Genomic DNA, 16,219 nt, shown 5'->3' with positions numbered 1-16,219 from the left:
GATGAAGAAAAGGTAGAATAACAATAAGGTGCCTACACACCTTCAGTGCTTGCCCCCCTAAATAATAAACTTTACTTTAGAAAAGAAAACAAATATGACAGCTGTGTTGTAATAAATAAAAAGCTGAACTACACCCCTCTTGAGATCTGTGGGACCCCATGGAGAGATTGAGCAGCTTCAGTTACCTTGGAGTACACATCTCTGAGGATCTGACTTGGACTCATCACATTCAAGTTCAGGTGAACAAAGCCAGACAATAGTTGTACGATTTGAGACTGCTGAGGAAATTCAAGGTCTTCCCAGTGATCCTGAAAACTTTCTATACTGTTGCTATAGACAGTTTACTGAGATGAACATGCAGCTGAGCATGGTATGGAAACTGCTCAACCCAGGACCGAAAAGCCCTGAACAGATAGCTGTGTTTCATTGCGGGCTTCTCGCGTTCCACTCAGAGACACATGGTACAATCAAATTTTAGCATGCTCAGTTGGATTGAGGTAAGGTGAATGACTCAGCCACTTAAGAAGATTCCATTTCTTTGCCTCAAGAAGCCCTTGGGTTGCTTTCGCTGTACTTTTTGAGTACTTTTTGCTGTCTTATCAGTTTTGCAGCATTTGACTGAATCTGAGCAGAAGGTATAGCTCTATACACTTCAGAGTCCTCCTGCTCCTTCTATCAGCAGTCACATCATCAATAAACACCAGTGAGAGAGTTCCACTGGCAGCCGTACATCCCCACGCCATAACACTGCCTCCACCAGGTTTGACAGATGATGTGGTATGATTTGGATCATGAGCCCTTCCTTTCCTTCTCCATACTCTTCTCTTCCCATCATCCTGGTACAAGTTCATCTTGCATTAGATCTGGTCAGGCTTTTTTTTTTTTGAGGGTTTTTAGTCTAATCTGGCCTTTCTCTACTTGAGTGTTACCAGTGGTTTGCATTTTGAGGTAAACCGTCTGTATTTAAATTTACGAAGGCTACTCTTGATTGTAGACTTTGACAATGATATGTCTACCTCCTCCAGAGTGTTCTTGACTTGACTAGATGTTGTGAAGGGGTTTTTCTTCAACAAGGCAAGAATTCTGTGATAATCTACTTTAGTTGTCTTCCATGGTCTTCCAGGCCTTTTGGTGTTGCTGATCTCACCAGTGCATTCCTTTAAAAAGGTGCCAAATTGTTGATTTGGCCACTCGTACTGTTTCTGTTCCTGTGTTTGTTTTTTCAGCCTAATGATGACCTCATTCACTTGCACTGGCACCTCTTTGGACCGCATATTGAGAGTTCCCATGAACAGCTACCAAATGCAAATTCAACACTTGGAATCAACTCCAGACCTTTAATCTCCTTAATTTGTCATGAAACAACGAGGAAACAGGCCACACCTGGTCACAAAAATGCTTATAAGTCAATTAAGCATTCAATGAAGCATTCTCTTCATTCTATGAAGAGAGACAGCAATTTTTGAACTCAGATATGTATCTCTATGTTTAATTTACAATTTAACATACAACTTTGTTAGTAAAAGGTTATCCGTAGAACACACCTCACACAAACACAAGATCCTGGTCTTTTTAGAACTTAGAGAAGGACAGTCTGGATCTGAACCAGGGTAAATTATGTGGTGCAGCCTGTTGAGGTCTGGAATGCAAAGACAGCTGACGTAGGGGAGGTGCGTGAGAGAACCTCAGGACTTATGAATAGAGCATACAAACGGAGACCAGTGAGAAGAGAGTTGCAGAAGTTTGCAGGATCAGGTGACTGATGTGATCATCACACAACAGTTTTTAGGGTAAGGGCGTAATATGATATGACTGAAAGGCCATCAAGTGGTACTACATACTCAGAAAGATTACTTCTATCTGTCTGTGGCTCTAGTAGAAGTACTTCTGTCTTGTCAGAGTTACTGAGAAGAAGTTCCAGCATCCAGTGTCTAATGTCATTTACACATTCCGCAACTTTATTAAGCTGGTGTCTGTCATCCAAGTCAGCAAAGGAATGGCTTCAGAAGGAGAAGATCATCGGTTTGGAATGGCCCAGGCCAAGCCCAGATGTAAATCCTTTTGAAAACCTGTGGAACAACTTTAAAGAATTCTGTGCACAGGAGATCAAATTGCAGTTTGATAGATCTAGATCAGGCATGTCCGATCTCATCCAGAAAGGGCCGGTGTGGGTGCAGGTTTTCATTCCAACCAAGCAGGTTGATCTTGTCTTGGAACATTTTTGCAATGAAGCGTTTAATAAAATTGCCAAATGACGATGTGCTACCTTGGTAGACTCAACGTTAGACTCAAAATCACTGAGTGCTGTATTACAAGCAAAATGTGCTTTAATTAAATATTAGTTAAGAGGTGTGCATACTTATGCAACCAGGTTATTGTAAGTTTTTTCTTTTCTTTAAGATATTTTTGTCTTATTTACCTCAAGAGAGAGATAAAGAGAGGTTGGTGAGGGAACAACTTTTTATAGCTGCTATAACATAATTGAGAACATCAACTAACTTGATTTGTGGCCATTCTACAACATTAAACCTAACAATAAATAGATAAAAAGTAGGACATTCTTTAATAAATGAGGTGATAACATCACACCATTCTGTTCATCACACCATTCTGTTCATCACACCATTCTGTTGTTGTTGTTGTTGTTGATTTCCCTATGACATAGAGTGTTTTCTTTGTTAAATTTGATCATCGTTCTGTGTGAACAAAGAACCTTGTGTTTGTCATTTCAGCTAGTGGTGCTATAAAATTTTCATTGCTAGAACCATCTTCCCATAACCAGTGGTATCTGATGGTGTAGCACAATACGTTTAATCTACTGCACTACAGTCACTTTCTTTTAGGTACTGTGTATATATAAGTTCTACAGATTTTAACAGATAAATATAATTATTTTCTTATCATAACACCAATGACACCACACCAGCTTGCCTTTAGATAATGCTTTAATAGAGGAAGCTTATTCAGATTATTATTCAGTGTTAACTATATTTAAGTGATTAATTAATCAGTCAGTGTGAGTTCACTCCTTGCCCTCCGTCTTGGCCTCAGCCTCCTCTGGACCTGTAAATAAATAAATAAATAAATAATATTCTGAATACATAATAAGCCTGCTTTTCTGTTTATCGCAGTTTATGATACATCGCATCCTTAAAATGTCTGTCCACCATATTTTGTAGTAAACAGAATTATGGGATGTCCTCTACACTTTTATGCATAATAAGAGTCTTTCAAAGTCCCTACTCAAAATTCACAAGTTGTCCTCTGACCTTTGAGTGTGACTGGCCCAAGGGTGAGGACCTCAGTGTGGCGATCAGAGCTAGTGCTTCGTTTCCTGCGATAACGGCATCCTTGGCGACATCGTGAGTTGTAGTCGTTGTCAGGGCAGATAACGACATCACACTTGAGGAACACCTGGTTGTGTGTGCTCAGGAACTTGAATGCGCTGAAGCTGAACTGAGCGAAGTAACGATTTCCATTTCTGTATATGTTTACCGTGTTGTCTCTCCGACAGCTGAAATGATAAAGACAAAAATAAATACATCATTGTTACATGAACTGCCTAAATAGAGACAGCACATTTTCGCCTTAATAGGAGACAACAAAAACAACTCTAGATTCCTTTTCAACACAGTAGCAAAATTAACTAGGAATAAAACCACTAGAGAGAGAAACACTCAATCATTACATAGCAGTGAAGATTTCATGAAATTTTTCATCGATAAGGTTGAAAATATTAGACGTGAAATACAGGCCATTAAATTAAAACCGGACAGTACTGTAACAAACCCATTACATGACAATGTAGCAATATCAGATCAATGTTTAGAGTATTTTGCTTCACTTAGAGAGACCGAACTAGCTACATTAATCTCTTCAGCCAATTCATCAACTTGCATACTAGATCCCGTACCTACATGTTTGTTTAAACAGATTTGTCCAGGAGTAATTGAACCACTTCTAAATATAATCAATTCTTCCCTAAGCACTGGCTATGTACCTAAATCACTTAAATTAGCAGTTATTAAACCCTTGATTAAAAAACCTGATCTTGACCCGTCTCAATTGTCCAGCTATAGACCAATATCAAATCTCCCCTTCATCTCTAAGATTTTAGAAAAGGTTGTAGCAAAGCAGTTATGCTCGTACTTAGATAGGAATAACATTCATGAAATGTATCAGTCAGGGTTTAGACCTCATCATAGCACAGAGACAGCATTAGTTAAAGTAGTAAATGACCTTCTACTGACCTACGATCAGGGTTGTGTCTCTCTGCTTGTGTTACTCGACCTTAGTGCAGCTTTTGATACTATAGATCACACTATTCTCCTTGATAGATTAGAAAATGTTGTTGGTATTAAGGGAACAGTCCTCTCCTGGCTCAGGTCTTATCTGACCGATCGTTATCAGTTCGTAGATGTAAATGGTGAATTCTCCATGCGTACTGAGGTTACTTTTGGAGTTCCACAGGGTTCTGTTTTAGGCCCACTGCTCTTTACTTTATATATGCTACCCCTAGGTCAAATTATTCGTAAACATGGAATTAGCTTCCACTGTTATGCTGATGATACACAGTTGTATGTTTCAGCGAAGCCAGAGGACAGACAGAAGCTTAGTAAAGCTGAGGATTGTGTAAAGGACATTAGACATTGGATGTTAACTAACTTCCTTCTACTTAATTCTGATAAAACAGAAATACTTTTATTAGGCCCACGTGTAGCTAGAAGTAATCTTTCTGATCACATGGTTACTCTGGATGGTCTTTCTGTTTCATCATGTGCAGCAGTTAAAGACCTTGGAGTGATTATTGACTCCAGCCTATCATTTGATGCTCATGTAGATAATATTACTAGGATAGCCTTCTTTCATCTCAGAAATATTTCTAAAATAAGAAACATATTGTCACTACATGATGCGGAAATACTAGTTCATGCATTCGTCACCTCTAGATTAGATTACTGTAATGCCTTACTGTCTGGATGTTCCAGTAGGAATATAAATAAGCTCCAGTTAGTCCAGAATGCAGCTGCTAGAGTCCTAACTAGAACTAGAAGGTACGACCATATCACACCGATATTATCAATACTGCATTGGCTCCCAGTAAAATCTCGCATTAACTATAAAATACTTTTATTAACCTATAAAGCACTAAATGGTCTCGCGCCACAATATCTAAGCGACCTTTTGGTTTTATATAATCCGCCACGCCTACTTAGATCAAAAGATGCAGGCTATTTGACGGTACCTCGAATAGTGAAGGCTACAGCAGGGGGAAGAGCTTTCTCTTATAGAGCCCCACAGTTATGGAACAGTCTTCCTATTAGTGTTCGGGACTCAGACACAGTCTCAGTGTTTAAGTCTAGGCTTAAAACGTATTTGTTTACTCAAGCCTACCCTGACTAGATTCTGTTCTAATACTTCGCAGTCATAATAATCTTTTTTCTCCCTCTCTCCTTTCGCCGAGCCCCACATGAATTTATGGAGATACTAGAGATCCAGATCCTTTCTGCCTCTGGATGGAGCTCAAATCTTCTCTAATTCCAGACTGCTGGGACTACGGCTGCTCCTAAGGCCATACAGACTTCATATAAATCCATAATGAACTTTTTCACACTATCTGTTGTTACCCAGATGAGGATGGGTTCCCTTCTGAGTCGGGTTCCTCTCAAGGTTTCTTCCTCTTAAAACATCTTAGGGAGTTTTTCCTTGCCACCGTCGCCACTCAGTGGCTTACTCAGTTGGGATAAATTTGCACCTTTAATATCTGTATACCATGTTGATATTTCTGTAAAGCTGCTTTGAGACAATGTCTATTGTAAAAAGCGCTATACAAATAAAATAAATAAATAAAATAAAAAACACATAGCAAGCAGTGGTCTGAATGAGTTCATGGATATTATGACACCTTATACAACATTATTTGCATTCCTAGGCAGCTTTGTAAGGTTACAGATGTCTACCAAAGAGAGAACAACTACCTGTACAACAAGGAATAGGATCTACTGTGGGCAACAAAAACACCACTCAGAGAAGCTGAAGGGTAAACAGTTCCTGATTGAGGTTTACTCAGGAGAGGAAATCAGTGCTGGTGTAGGAAAAACTACCGGAGGGGTAAAAGTCTATGATGGTATTTGAACTGTTTCATTGATGTTTACAGTTGTGATCTGCGATTGTGAGTGCCCCGACCATAGACAAACAATCTAGGGTATTTGAGCAGTCAAAAGAAACTTCTCTGAAGAGCTGAAAGACTTAACGTGTAACCCAATATCAGCATGAAAAACCATCACTAATAACAAGAAATACTGACTATAATTACAAGGCACCTGTGGAGCCTACACTTGGGGCCTATCGGTAGACTTCAGCTCAACCTTAACTACAATCATTACTGATCTCCTCCACTACATTTTCCCAACATACTATGCCTGCCTAGTTGGATCTAGGGATCACTAACTTCCTGACTCATAGGAGGTAGCAGGTGGGGCACTCATCTTACTGGAATAACTGCAGTTCACATATAGGACTAACAGGTCGGTTTATAATGCAGCTACATTACTTTATTACCTCAGTTACATTATAATGGGGTTACATAACCTCCTCCAACTCCTTAAGCCTGAGGATCCTAGTGTTAGATGCTATTTGTTGACTTTATCTCAACCTTCAATGAAACCATTCCTATATACAACTCACTATGCCTGACACAATGTTAGCTTATCACTAACATCCTGCTCGGTAGGGGGTAATAGTTGGGCCAAGTGTAACTCACATCTTGAAACCTGACAATCAGCTACACACGCTCACACTATTGTTTGTGTTGCCTTTAAAAGGTGGGTCCACTGAGATATAGTTATTGGTTTACAGGGACAAGAACAATAGTGTAAGCATGTTTGTATACCAGTATTGTTTGTGTCAGTGTGCTTGTAATATTTCTTAATGAGTGTGTGTGTGTGTGTGTGTGAGTGTGTGTGTGTGTGTGTTGTACCCATTGCGTATAAGGTCATAGGTGCGGCTGCTGAAGTCGTGGTTTGGCGAGGCCACACAGGAGTCCATGAACAGGTGGAGGCTTGGTTCGGCTGGGGTTAGCTGCACCTGCACGTACAGTTGCTGATTGAGGTTCACTCGGTATGGGGAATCGGTGATGGGGTAGTAAAAGCTGCTGGATGGGTAAAAGGCCATGGTGGTGTTGAACCGACCCGTTCCACTGATAGTTGCATTTGTAATCTCTTTGGCTTCATAAAGAATCCCGACTGAAGAATCACGCGCCATCACACATCTCACAACCAACGGGAACTCTGTATTATTTCGGGTGATCTCACCCGACGTTGGCTGAGCTGCTCGCACATTATTGGTGTAGATAATACGTCCATTCTCGGTCTGGGGGGAAGTGCACATAAGTACGTGCATATAAGTGCATATAAAATTAAGCACCATTAGCTAAAGTTTGACCGACAACACATTTATCCTCCAGAGTTGCTATGTTATTTTTTTCTCATTTTCTCCTTAATTTGGTCTCCAATTCCCACCCACCATCCAGTACTTTGTTATTTAAAAATAATAATAAATAAAAAAAACAACCAATCCTTGTCCTGTGTTTTTTTTTTGTTTGTTTGTTTTTTTTTGTTTGTTTTTTGTCTTACTGTACTAACCTCTCCAACATTGTTTTTTGACTGATGGTACACAATTTGGCCAAACGTTTCTGGACACCTGACCATCCACAAACGTTCGGTCAGATATTGCATTGTGGGTAATTCAGTACCTGAGAGTGTACTTTGTGCAGTCCATGACATTACCGTACTCCAGTGCATTGTGGGATTTCACTGGATCACTGGATGTTATGTAATATTGTATAAAGTGTAGTGTTACCTTTCTCCCGGTGCTGCAGCTATGGAGACGGAAGTTGAAGGTGACATAGTAGTTGTCAGTTGAAGCTCTGCAGCGATGGTCATCCAGATAAAGGTCATACCAGCTGAAGCCCAGTGAGTCCAGGTAGGATTTACGTATGGCAATGTTCATCGAGTCAGAGGAGCAATCCACACGGGCTGCAGGACATTCAACGTTTGACATAAAACTCTAAACGTGCATCTAGTTATTGTGTTCTTTGTATTTCATTACCAACCTCTATAATGTTCACTACATAGCAATGTAGTTCTTGACCACAAGTTGGCACAAACAAAAAACATCTTGGGTGCATTGCTGGCATAGTACTGAAGATACTTATCAAGTTTCATGACACATTGATGCATTGTTGAGATACACCCTCACATCCTGTTTTTGGCATTTGCCAGTGCTTTACAGGAGGACTGTTATGAAAATCAAAATTCCTCTGATAACCTTTGATCAGACAGGTCACATGCTAATGTAAGCAAAATTTGGTGAAAATTGGACAAAATTTGGAGGCGGAGTAACAAAAATGCAGTTAGATGTAAACATTTTAAGCATGTTGTTGTAACTTTTGTCCAGTAGGTGATGCTGTCACTAAATCTGTTGTATAGGCTCATGTCATGCTCCTGCAGTTGTCTACAACATTCTCTTTCAGTGGGCAAAGTCACTGAGATACTTCCTGTTCCTGTTTGGCAGCTTCGCTGTCAGATTCGTTGGCTCATTATAGGCAAAACATCTGGAGTATTCAAAATTCTGTTGATAAATTTTGTGATGCTTACTCTGAAGATGATGACTGCTAAATTTGTTGATGATTGGACAAAATTTGTAGGAATTGAACTAATCTCAACCCATGGAATCCAGGGATGCCTGGCTTTTAAATTTTGGACACGGTTCAAAAGTTATGACCATAAACATACTTCCAAATTGACCAAAATTTGACCCAATGATGGGGCGAGATCGTTGCCAGCACTTGGCCAGATTTGGTCAGAATGTTCCCTAGACCCTCCCCAATCACTGTACCAAATTTCGCAAATGTTTACCAGATGGTTCTATGGGCTGCCATAGACACCCAACCCAGAAGAAGAAGAAGAAAAAGACACAGAATAAGAATAAGTTGCTTGGCCTCCTAGTAATATATGATGCATATCCAACTACTGCTGGTGCATTAAGACGTTTAATTTTTAGGTGAAATTTTTCTGGCAGATGGTCTTTCTTGGTTGGAAGGGTTTGGGCACATCACCTGAATTTTGGACACATAAAGAATTGTCTGTATGGCTCTACTTTAGACTGACCTTGCCAACTCCAAAACAAGTTTAAGACCAGGACCAGCCAAGATCAAGTCAAAACTGAGTCTTAAGGGAGTCAAGGCGAAGGCAAGGTCAAGTCTAAATGAAAGTAAGTCAAGAACGAGACAAAAAAATCATCAAAGCCTTTTGTAGGCTTTGGCTTCAACTAGCTGGTTTTATTTGTGTACTGTGCTGTTTTTTCTTTTTTCTTTTTTTTTTTTTTTGAGTTCCAACCATTTTCTCCTTAATTTGGTTTTGGTCCACCAGCTAGCTCTCTCTTATCATAAAACAGCTACCGACCAGGGAAAGTGAGGGCTAAGACATGCTACACCTGAAGGTTCACAAACCACTGCTCATGCAGAGACACAGAGCAGCGTAACACACTCAGAGGAAAGTGTTATCATCAAACTTTGTGTTTCATAGAACTCTGTTTTATAATGGACTGTGTACCTGTGTTTTGGTTGAGGGAGGAACTGAAATGGGCTTTAAAGCCACGCCCAACCCCAGAGTAGTCACTCCTGAACATCACGGTCATGTAGGACGAGGACGACTGGAAGTCCAGGTGGCTTGTGCTATTCTGACAGAGCTTTCCTATCAAGCGGGACGCGGTGGATGGACCATCATACACATTCACATAATCACAGTAGCAGCAGTGGTCCAGACTACACACACACACACACACACACACACACACACGCACACACACACAAACACAGATATAGACAGACAGATAAATAAGTAGAGCACTCGATGGATTTACTAAAAATTAAAACAAATTATTCAATTCATATCTACAATTAACACAAATATTAAAAAGATGAAGTAAAACAAATCATATATTTAAAAAGTCATAGCAAGATGTGTTTTACTTCTGAAATACCCCGCTTTTAATTAAAGTAAATATAATGTGAATATTGCAAAATATCCAACCAGAATTCTGCCAGAAGCTGGTTGATGGCTATCAAAAGCGTCTGCTAACTTGCTAAGGGACATTCAACTAAATATGAGGTGTGCTGTATGTATATTTTTGACCTGTGACCCTGTGTTGATTACAGAAAACCCCAAATAAATAAAAACTTGTGAACCAAGATGTATGTTGTACAATCATTCTGCCCCAGAAAAAGAAAAGTTCAAAGAAATGATTGAAAGCGCAATATTGCCATGACATTCAAGTCCATGATGAGTGTATGTAAACTTCCGACCGCAGCTGTACATTTATATTGAATATAAATAGATTAATTCACTCAGCAAAGGAAACCATCATAAAAATAGTGTTTTTATGAAAAAAGTATTTATGAATTTATTATAAACAAATAAATAAGTGATTTATTGTGATAATTCAGATGTAATTTGAACAAGTAGCAGATGTATACAGTGAAAGTAAAATTTGGGAAATGGACTGACTCCAAGTCCTGGAACGAGAGGAAGACGGTCTGTCCTGCCGGAGCCGAGAGCTGCCACACACAATACGCGTTGTCATGGTAATAACCGGGGTAGTAAGGGCTGGAGATGGAGCCTGAGCCCTGAAGACTCCCCCCACAGGCTGTAGAGTGTAAACACACACACACACACACACACACACACACACACACACACACACTGCTCTGCTAATTTTTCCAAACTATAATAGTAATAATAAAAATAAAAATAAAAACACCAACATGAAGTATATAATAAAGCATATTTTATGAAATACAAATACATATAATTAAATTTATCATTAAAATATCCAATAATTATGACAAATATAATCAATATTCTGGGATCAAATGATAAATATAAATAAAATATGTAATAAAAATGTCTGTAATGTAAATAAGAGTTTTACAAGTAAGGCAAGATGTTACTGTTAGTTAGTTAGTTAGTTAGTTAGTTAGTTAGTTAAATAAATTGGAATTGTAAAAGAGGCCACATGCTGAGCCAAGCTAAGGTAAAGAGCTCACCTGGTACAGTAGTTGGCGTCACATAGTAACAATAATCTGAAAAATTAAATAAATACAATAAACTCTAGAACTTTCATTTCATACCCCAAACTCCTACATGTCTACACAGACAGACAGACAGACAGACAGACAGATCGAGAGACAAACAGGAAGATCAAGGGACAGGCAGACAGACAGACTATTTAAAAATAATAAATGGACATGTTCGTTACCATAATAATCGTGACAGCATCTTCCATATCATTCACATGAACTCTCACAGGAGCATCTGCTGTAGCTGCTGCCACATCGGTCCTTACACATTGGAGCAGCTGTACACACACACACACACACACACACACACACACACACACATTTCAAAATTATCATTTCAAAGGTATGTCTTTGAATTTATATATCACAGACATTCCTTACAGCATGTAGCAATGACATTAGCAGGTAATGTGTGCTGGACAGTTGGATAGATGAGTTCTGCTCACACAAACACAAACTGAAATTGAATTTAAATAAGTTGAACAAATACGTACATTTGAAAGCCCATTCAGCCCGAAAACCTTGTCGAGTCACGCTGTGGTCAGTGGAGAAAACGACGGTTATGTATCTGCTGCTGGAGTTGAAGGTAGCTCTCTGATTTCCAGTCACAGAACCCAAAAGGGAATGCTGAGCAGTCGGACCGTCGTACACGCGGACAAAGTCGAAGCCTGACTCCAAACTGAAGAAAGTGTAATGAAACTAGCCTTACAGACTAACCACAAACAAATATTCTTAAATGATAAAGATGTAAACAAAGTCAGGTATGATTTATCAGCAGGTGAGAAACAGGAAGGTGATTCCTTACTCGACGAACGTGAAGTTTAACGAAACCACCTGCAGTTCTCCAGCCAGCAGGCTCCATGTGCAGTTTGCGTAATTGGGATAATAATTGGGATAATTGGGGCTGAAAAATTCCCCTCGTGACTGAGTCAGAGTTCCACCACATGGCGCTCCACCTGAAACACACCACGGTTTTAAACACTATCACACATATAAGTACCCCTATAAGATGGCCATCGTCACACTGCCTAAAATTAATCAACACCTTCTGACCAATCACAATCCAGAACTGAACAGTGCTGTGGTATATTATGTATGTAGACTGTGTTAAGTAAAGCAGTTATTAATGATGGAGTGCATTTAATGACGCCCTCTCACTGAACATGCATTCAAGACATTTTAACATCACCTCTGTATCAGTTAATCATGTTTCTCTGTCATAAATTATCACCAGTACAACACTATTGAATAATAAACATGCACCTGCTGTTGTTTTCAGCATATCTTCTGTGGTCGTGTCATAACCTATTTAAACAGAGTAAATATGAAATACAGCCTCATCTTAACGTCACTGTAGTGTAAACAGAGGACTGAAGGTTTTACAGAGGACCTGTACCTGTTGTTGTGGGAAAACAATAATCTATACGAGAGACAAAAAGAAAATCAAATACATTAGCACAGATAAAAACATGTCGTGTTTTAATATGTGTATAATATATATGTGAAGTATGTGTTTTTATATATTTATGGGAATTAATAACTATGAATAAATATTTTTCCTCACCGTAATAATCATTGCAGCAGTTTCCATAGTAACGACAGGAGCTGGTGCAGGAACAGAGCGCACCATTAAAACCACAACGATCCCTGCAGCTAATATAATCTAAAAAAAAAAAAAAAAAAAAAAGTCAAATCAAATGAAATAAATTAAACTAAACAAAATCTGACATTTAATAATAGATCAACTCAAAATCAATTCATTCCTTTAACATTAACTATGATTGCTGATTCAGTACATCAGTATTCCTTAGTGAAACATTACCTTCTGTCAGAAAGCTTTCGGTCGTCGTGGGTTCTTAAACACAGTGAGAAAATATTCAGTTAGAGACGTTTAAGTAAATAGCAAACTAAAGAATGGAAGAAGGTCTAGAATGGAGAAACAGAAACGATTTCTAGATCCAAATGAAGAGAAAAAATGGAGGAGACAGAGCAGTTTTACTGAGAATAGAGAGACACGTTAAAGACAATTACATTTTTACAGGTTTTCATTCCAACCGAGCAGGAGCCACACCTGATTCCACCTGTTTAATCAGTTGATCTTGGCTTTCAATAGACTCAGGTGACCCACACCAACCCTTTCCGGATAAGACTGGAAAATCACTGAGTGCTGTATTACAAGTAAAATGTACTTTAATTAAATATTAGTTAAGGGGTGTGCATACTTATGCAACCAGGTTATTGTAAGTTTTTCCTTTTCTTTAAGATTTTTTTTGTCTTATTTACCTCAAGAGAGAGATACAGAGAGGTTGGTGAGGAAACAACTTCTTATAGCTGCTACAACATAAGTGAGAACATCAACTAACTTGATTTGTGGCTACTCCACAACATTAACCATAACAATAAATAGTTTAAAAAGTATGACATTCTTTAATAAATGAGGTGGTAAAATCACACCATTCTGTTCATCACACCATTCTGTTGTTGTTATTGTTGTTGTTGTTGTTGATTTCCCTATGACATAGAGTGTTTTCTTTGTTAAATTTGGTCATCGTTCTGAGTGAACAAAGAATCTTGTGTTTGTCATTTCAGCTAGTGTTGCTATAAGACAATAATGAAAACATTGCTAGAACCGTCTTCCCATAACCAGTGGTATCTGGTGGTGTAGCACAATACGTTTAAACTACTGCTCTACAGTCACTTTCTTTTAGGTACTGTATATATATATAAGTTCTTCAGATTTTAACAGATAAATATAACTATTTTCTTATCATAACACCAATGACACCACCTTGCTTGCCTTTAAATAATGCTTAAATAGAGGAAGGTTAGTCAAATTATTCAGTGTTGGTAACTCGTAAGTTGGTAACTCGGGTTTTTGGATGTTTTTAACGTCTCCTTTTGTTACGCCACGGCCAGCAGATGGCACTGTGGCACGGCTCCGGACTGGTCACATGACTTTGTTTTGTTTTCATTCGCTTTCTGCCCGAGTTCTAGTTTCTGTTTGAGTATGTCCTTGATTTAACCCAGGTGTCTTTGGTTTAGATTAATTATGTTGGGTATTTAAACCCCTCGGGTCTATGCGCACGTGGCGCGATATTGTTTGTAGCTGAGATACCTGTGTGAGAAGCATCAGCCTGAACGGTGTAACAGCTAAGTTTAGCATGTTAAGCGGTCTTTGTTTTCATGTCCTGTTTCCTGCCTCGACTCTAGTCTCATGTTTTCTTGCTAACTCCGTATAGGCCGCGTTCGCTTGTTTGTTTAATTGATTTATTAATAAAGACAGTGCTCCTGCACTTACTTCCTGTCTATCCCTCTGTTTCGTAACACCTTTGATCAAAATCTGACGTTTTTGTCTTAAATATATGACTTATTTATGAGTCATTTACTTCAAAGTCTGTATATAAACACCACTTCAGCAGTTCTAGCAATACATTTCTGAACCCCTTCTTGTGTATAAATAAAGGAGAGACCGTGTTGACGTATTTGTTTATAATGTGGTGTATTTTACATATTCAACATATGAAACCATTTATGAAATAAAATTAGCGCAGCGTTTTTGTAAACAACTTATTTGCTGGGTTAAAATTAACAACCCAACTTGATGGGTTAGTTTAACCCAAAATGTGTTCTGTCCTATAATTACCCAACTGTTGGGCTAAAAATACCCCAGTTTGGGATGTTTTTAACCCCGTGTTTTTTAGAGTGTAGGACAGCAGGGACGTTGTGAATGTGTGTGCTTAATAAAAACCATTAAGTAATTATTCAATAAGATATCTGTATCTGATCTTGTTTTTAATCCTTCTCTTATCTGTGTCGAATCTGTCCCCCCCCCCCCCCCCAAAAAAAAAACCCCAAAACAAAAAAACAAACACCAACTCATTAGTACATTAAAGAGTATAAATTTAGTTTAGCCCAAAATGTGTTCTTTCCTATATTTACCCAGCCATTGGGTTAAAAATAACCCAATTTGGATATAAACGGGGTATATAACTGGTTACTATGTATACCTGGCAATGTTTCATAAAATAAACACACACCAACCAAACAATGCAATAATTTATTGATAACAAATAATCATTCATACCCCAAACAATGGAGTTCTTCAGCAACATTTAGCAGAATGGTTGCCAAGCAGCGCACAGATGCAGCAAGACATGGTAATTATAAAGGAATTATGTAAGGAATAACTGATGACAATTGTTTAATTATTAGAAAATATTGCACACACCGAAGTCGTAATATGTTAATATGCGTTATTTTCTAATAGAGTCAATTATTCCGCTAATGGTCTGCACTTATATGCCGCTTTTTTGTAACCTTAGCGGTTCTATGAAGCGCTTTTCTTTCACCCATTCACACACACACACACACACACACCAATGGTAGTAGAGCTGCCATGCAAGGTGCTAACTTGCCATCGGGAGCAACTTGGGGTTCAGCGTCTTGCCCAAGGACATGTGGAGTCACGTGGGCCGGGAATCGAACTGACAACCCTACGATTAGCGGAGAACCCGCTCTACCACCTCATCCACAGCCGATTATACCATGACATTGTTCAGATGTTTTATTTCAAGACATTTGTCAGGTTTCTGTCCTTAAAAAAAAGGTTTCTGTCTTTTTGTGTATTTTCGCTTTCTCTAACCCAAAGATCACAATTCCTAACACTAACTTCCCTGTTATTTCAGTTAACTTGGAGAAACGATACGGAACTGTAATGCAGTCAAGGCCTGACTGGAACTACTTCAGCTGTGCATTTACTGAAAAATAATTGCACACCTCAGAACGTCTGTCAGCCAATCAGAATCGAGAACAGAGCTGCGGTATAAACTTGGTTACAGTCCAGTCCAGTAAGTGGCATTAATGCACCTTTCAGTTTGATTTAAACTGCCTTTATTGAAAGAGTAAGATATTATATTTGATAAGAGTGAGTATCATATTTGATCATCCCTGCGTCTCAGTTGGAATACCTATACCATGTACTAAATGTATGTACTCATTTTGTGTTTTCTAAACTGTGTCCTTCAATTTGGCGAAGCAAACCATCACAAAACTCCTCCTCCTTCATGCAAGATACTGTGG

General features: G+C 38.8%; 1 protein-coding gene across 3 annotated transcripts; it reads right to left on the bottom strand.

The window, feature by feature from the left end:
• Window positions 1-2,929: 2,929 nt before the first annotated feature.
• Window positions 2,930-13,210, bottom strand: LOC128612164 (deleted in malignant brain tumors 1 protein-like). 3 transcript variants are annotated; one of them, XM_053632048.1, is made up of 13 exons: window positions 13,172-13,210; window positions 12,963-12,995; window positions 12,705-12,803; window positions 12,537-12,560; window positions 12,404-12,445; window positions 11,946-12,096; window positions 11,635-11,819; window positions 10,569-10,707; window positions 9,615-9,826; window positions 7,861-8,036; window positions 6,980-7,371; window positions 3,270-3,514; window positions 2,930-3,063 (listed from the first exon to the last, which is right to left on the bottom strand). In XM_053632048.1, the coding sequence occupies exons 5-13, from the start codon at window positions 12,420-12,422 to the stop codon at window positions 3,023-3,025; spliced, it is 1,560 nt and encodes a 519-aa protein (XP_053488023.1). In that variant the 5' UTR covers window positions 12,423-12,445; window positions 12,537-12,560; window positions 12,705-12,803; window positions 12,963-12,995; window positions 13,172-13,210; the 3' UTR covers window positions 2,930-3,022. The 3 variants fall into 3 exon arrangements, with proteins under 3 accessions (XP_053488023.1, XP_053488022.1, XP_053488024.1); XM_053632047.1 differs by lacking the exon at window positions 13,172-13,210 and having other exon boundaries at window positions 12,963-13,107; XM_053632049.1 differs by lacking the exons at window positions 12,963-12,995; window positions 13,172-13,210 and having other exon boundaries at window positions 12,404-12,950.
• Window positions 13,211-16,219: the final 3,009 nt, after the last annotated feature.

The sequence above is a fragment of the Ictalurus furcatus genome, chromosome 9 (assembly GCF_023375685.1).
Source record: "Ictalurus furcatus strain D&B chromosome 9, Billie_1.0, whole genome shotgun sequence".
Classification (NCBI taxonomy): Eukaryota; Metazoa; Chordata; class Actinopteri; order Siluriformes; family Ictaluridae; genus Ictalurus; species Ictalurus furcatus.
Note: the sequence above shows the minus strand (reverse complement) of the source record. Positions and strands in the feature narration are given on the sequence as shown.

What these genes read in the sequence shown, in the direction of transcription:
- LOC128612164 (XM_053632048.1), bottom strand. An exon ending in TTAAACTTCACGTTCGTCGA is followed by an intron (nt 11,820 to 11,945) that starts GTAAGGAATCAC and finishes CACTTTCTTCAG; the next exon opens with TTTGGAGTCAGGCTTCGACT. An exon ending in TATGACCTTATACGCAATGG is followed by an intron (nt 3,515 to 6,979) that starts GTACAACACACA and finishes TTATCATTTCAG; the next exon opens with CTGTCGGAGAGACAACACGG.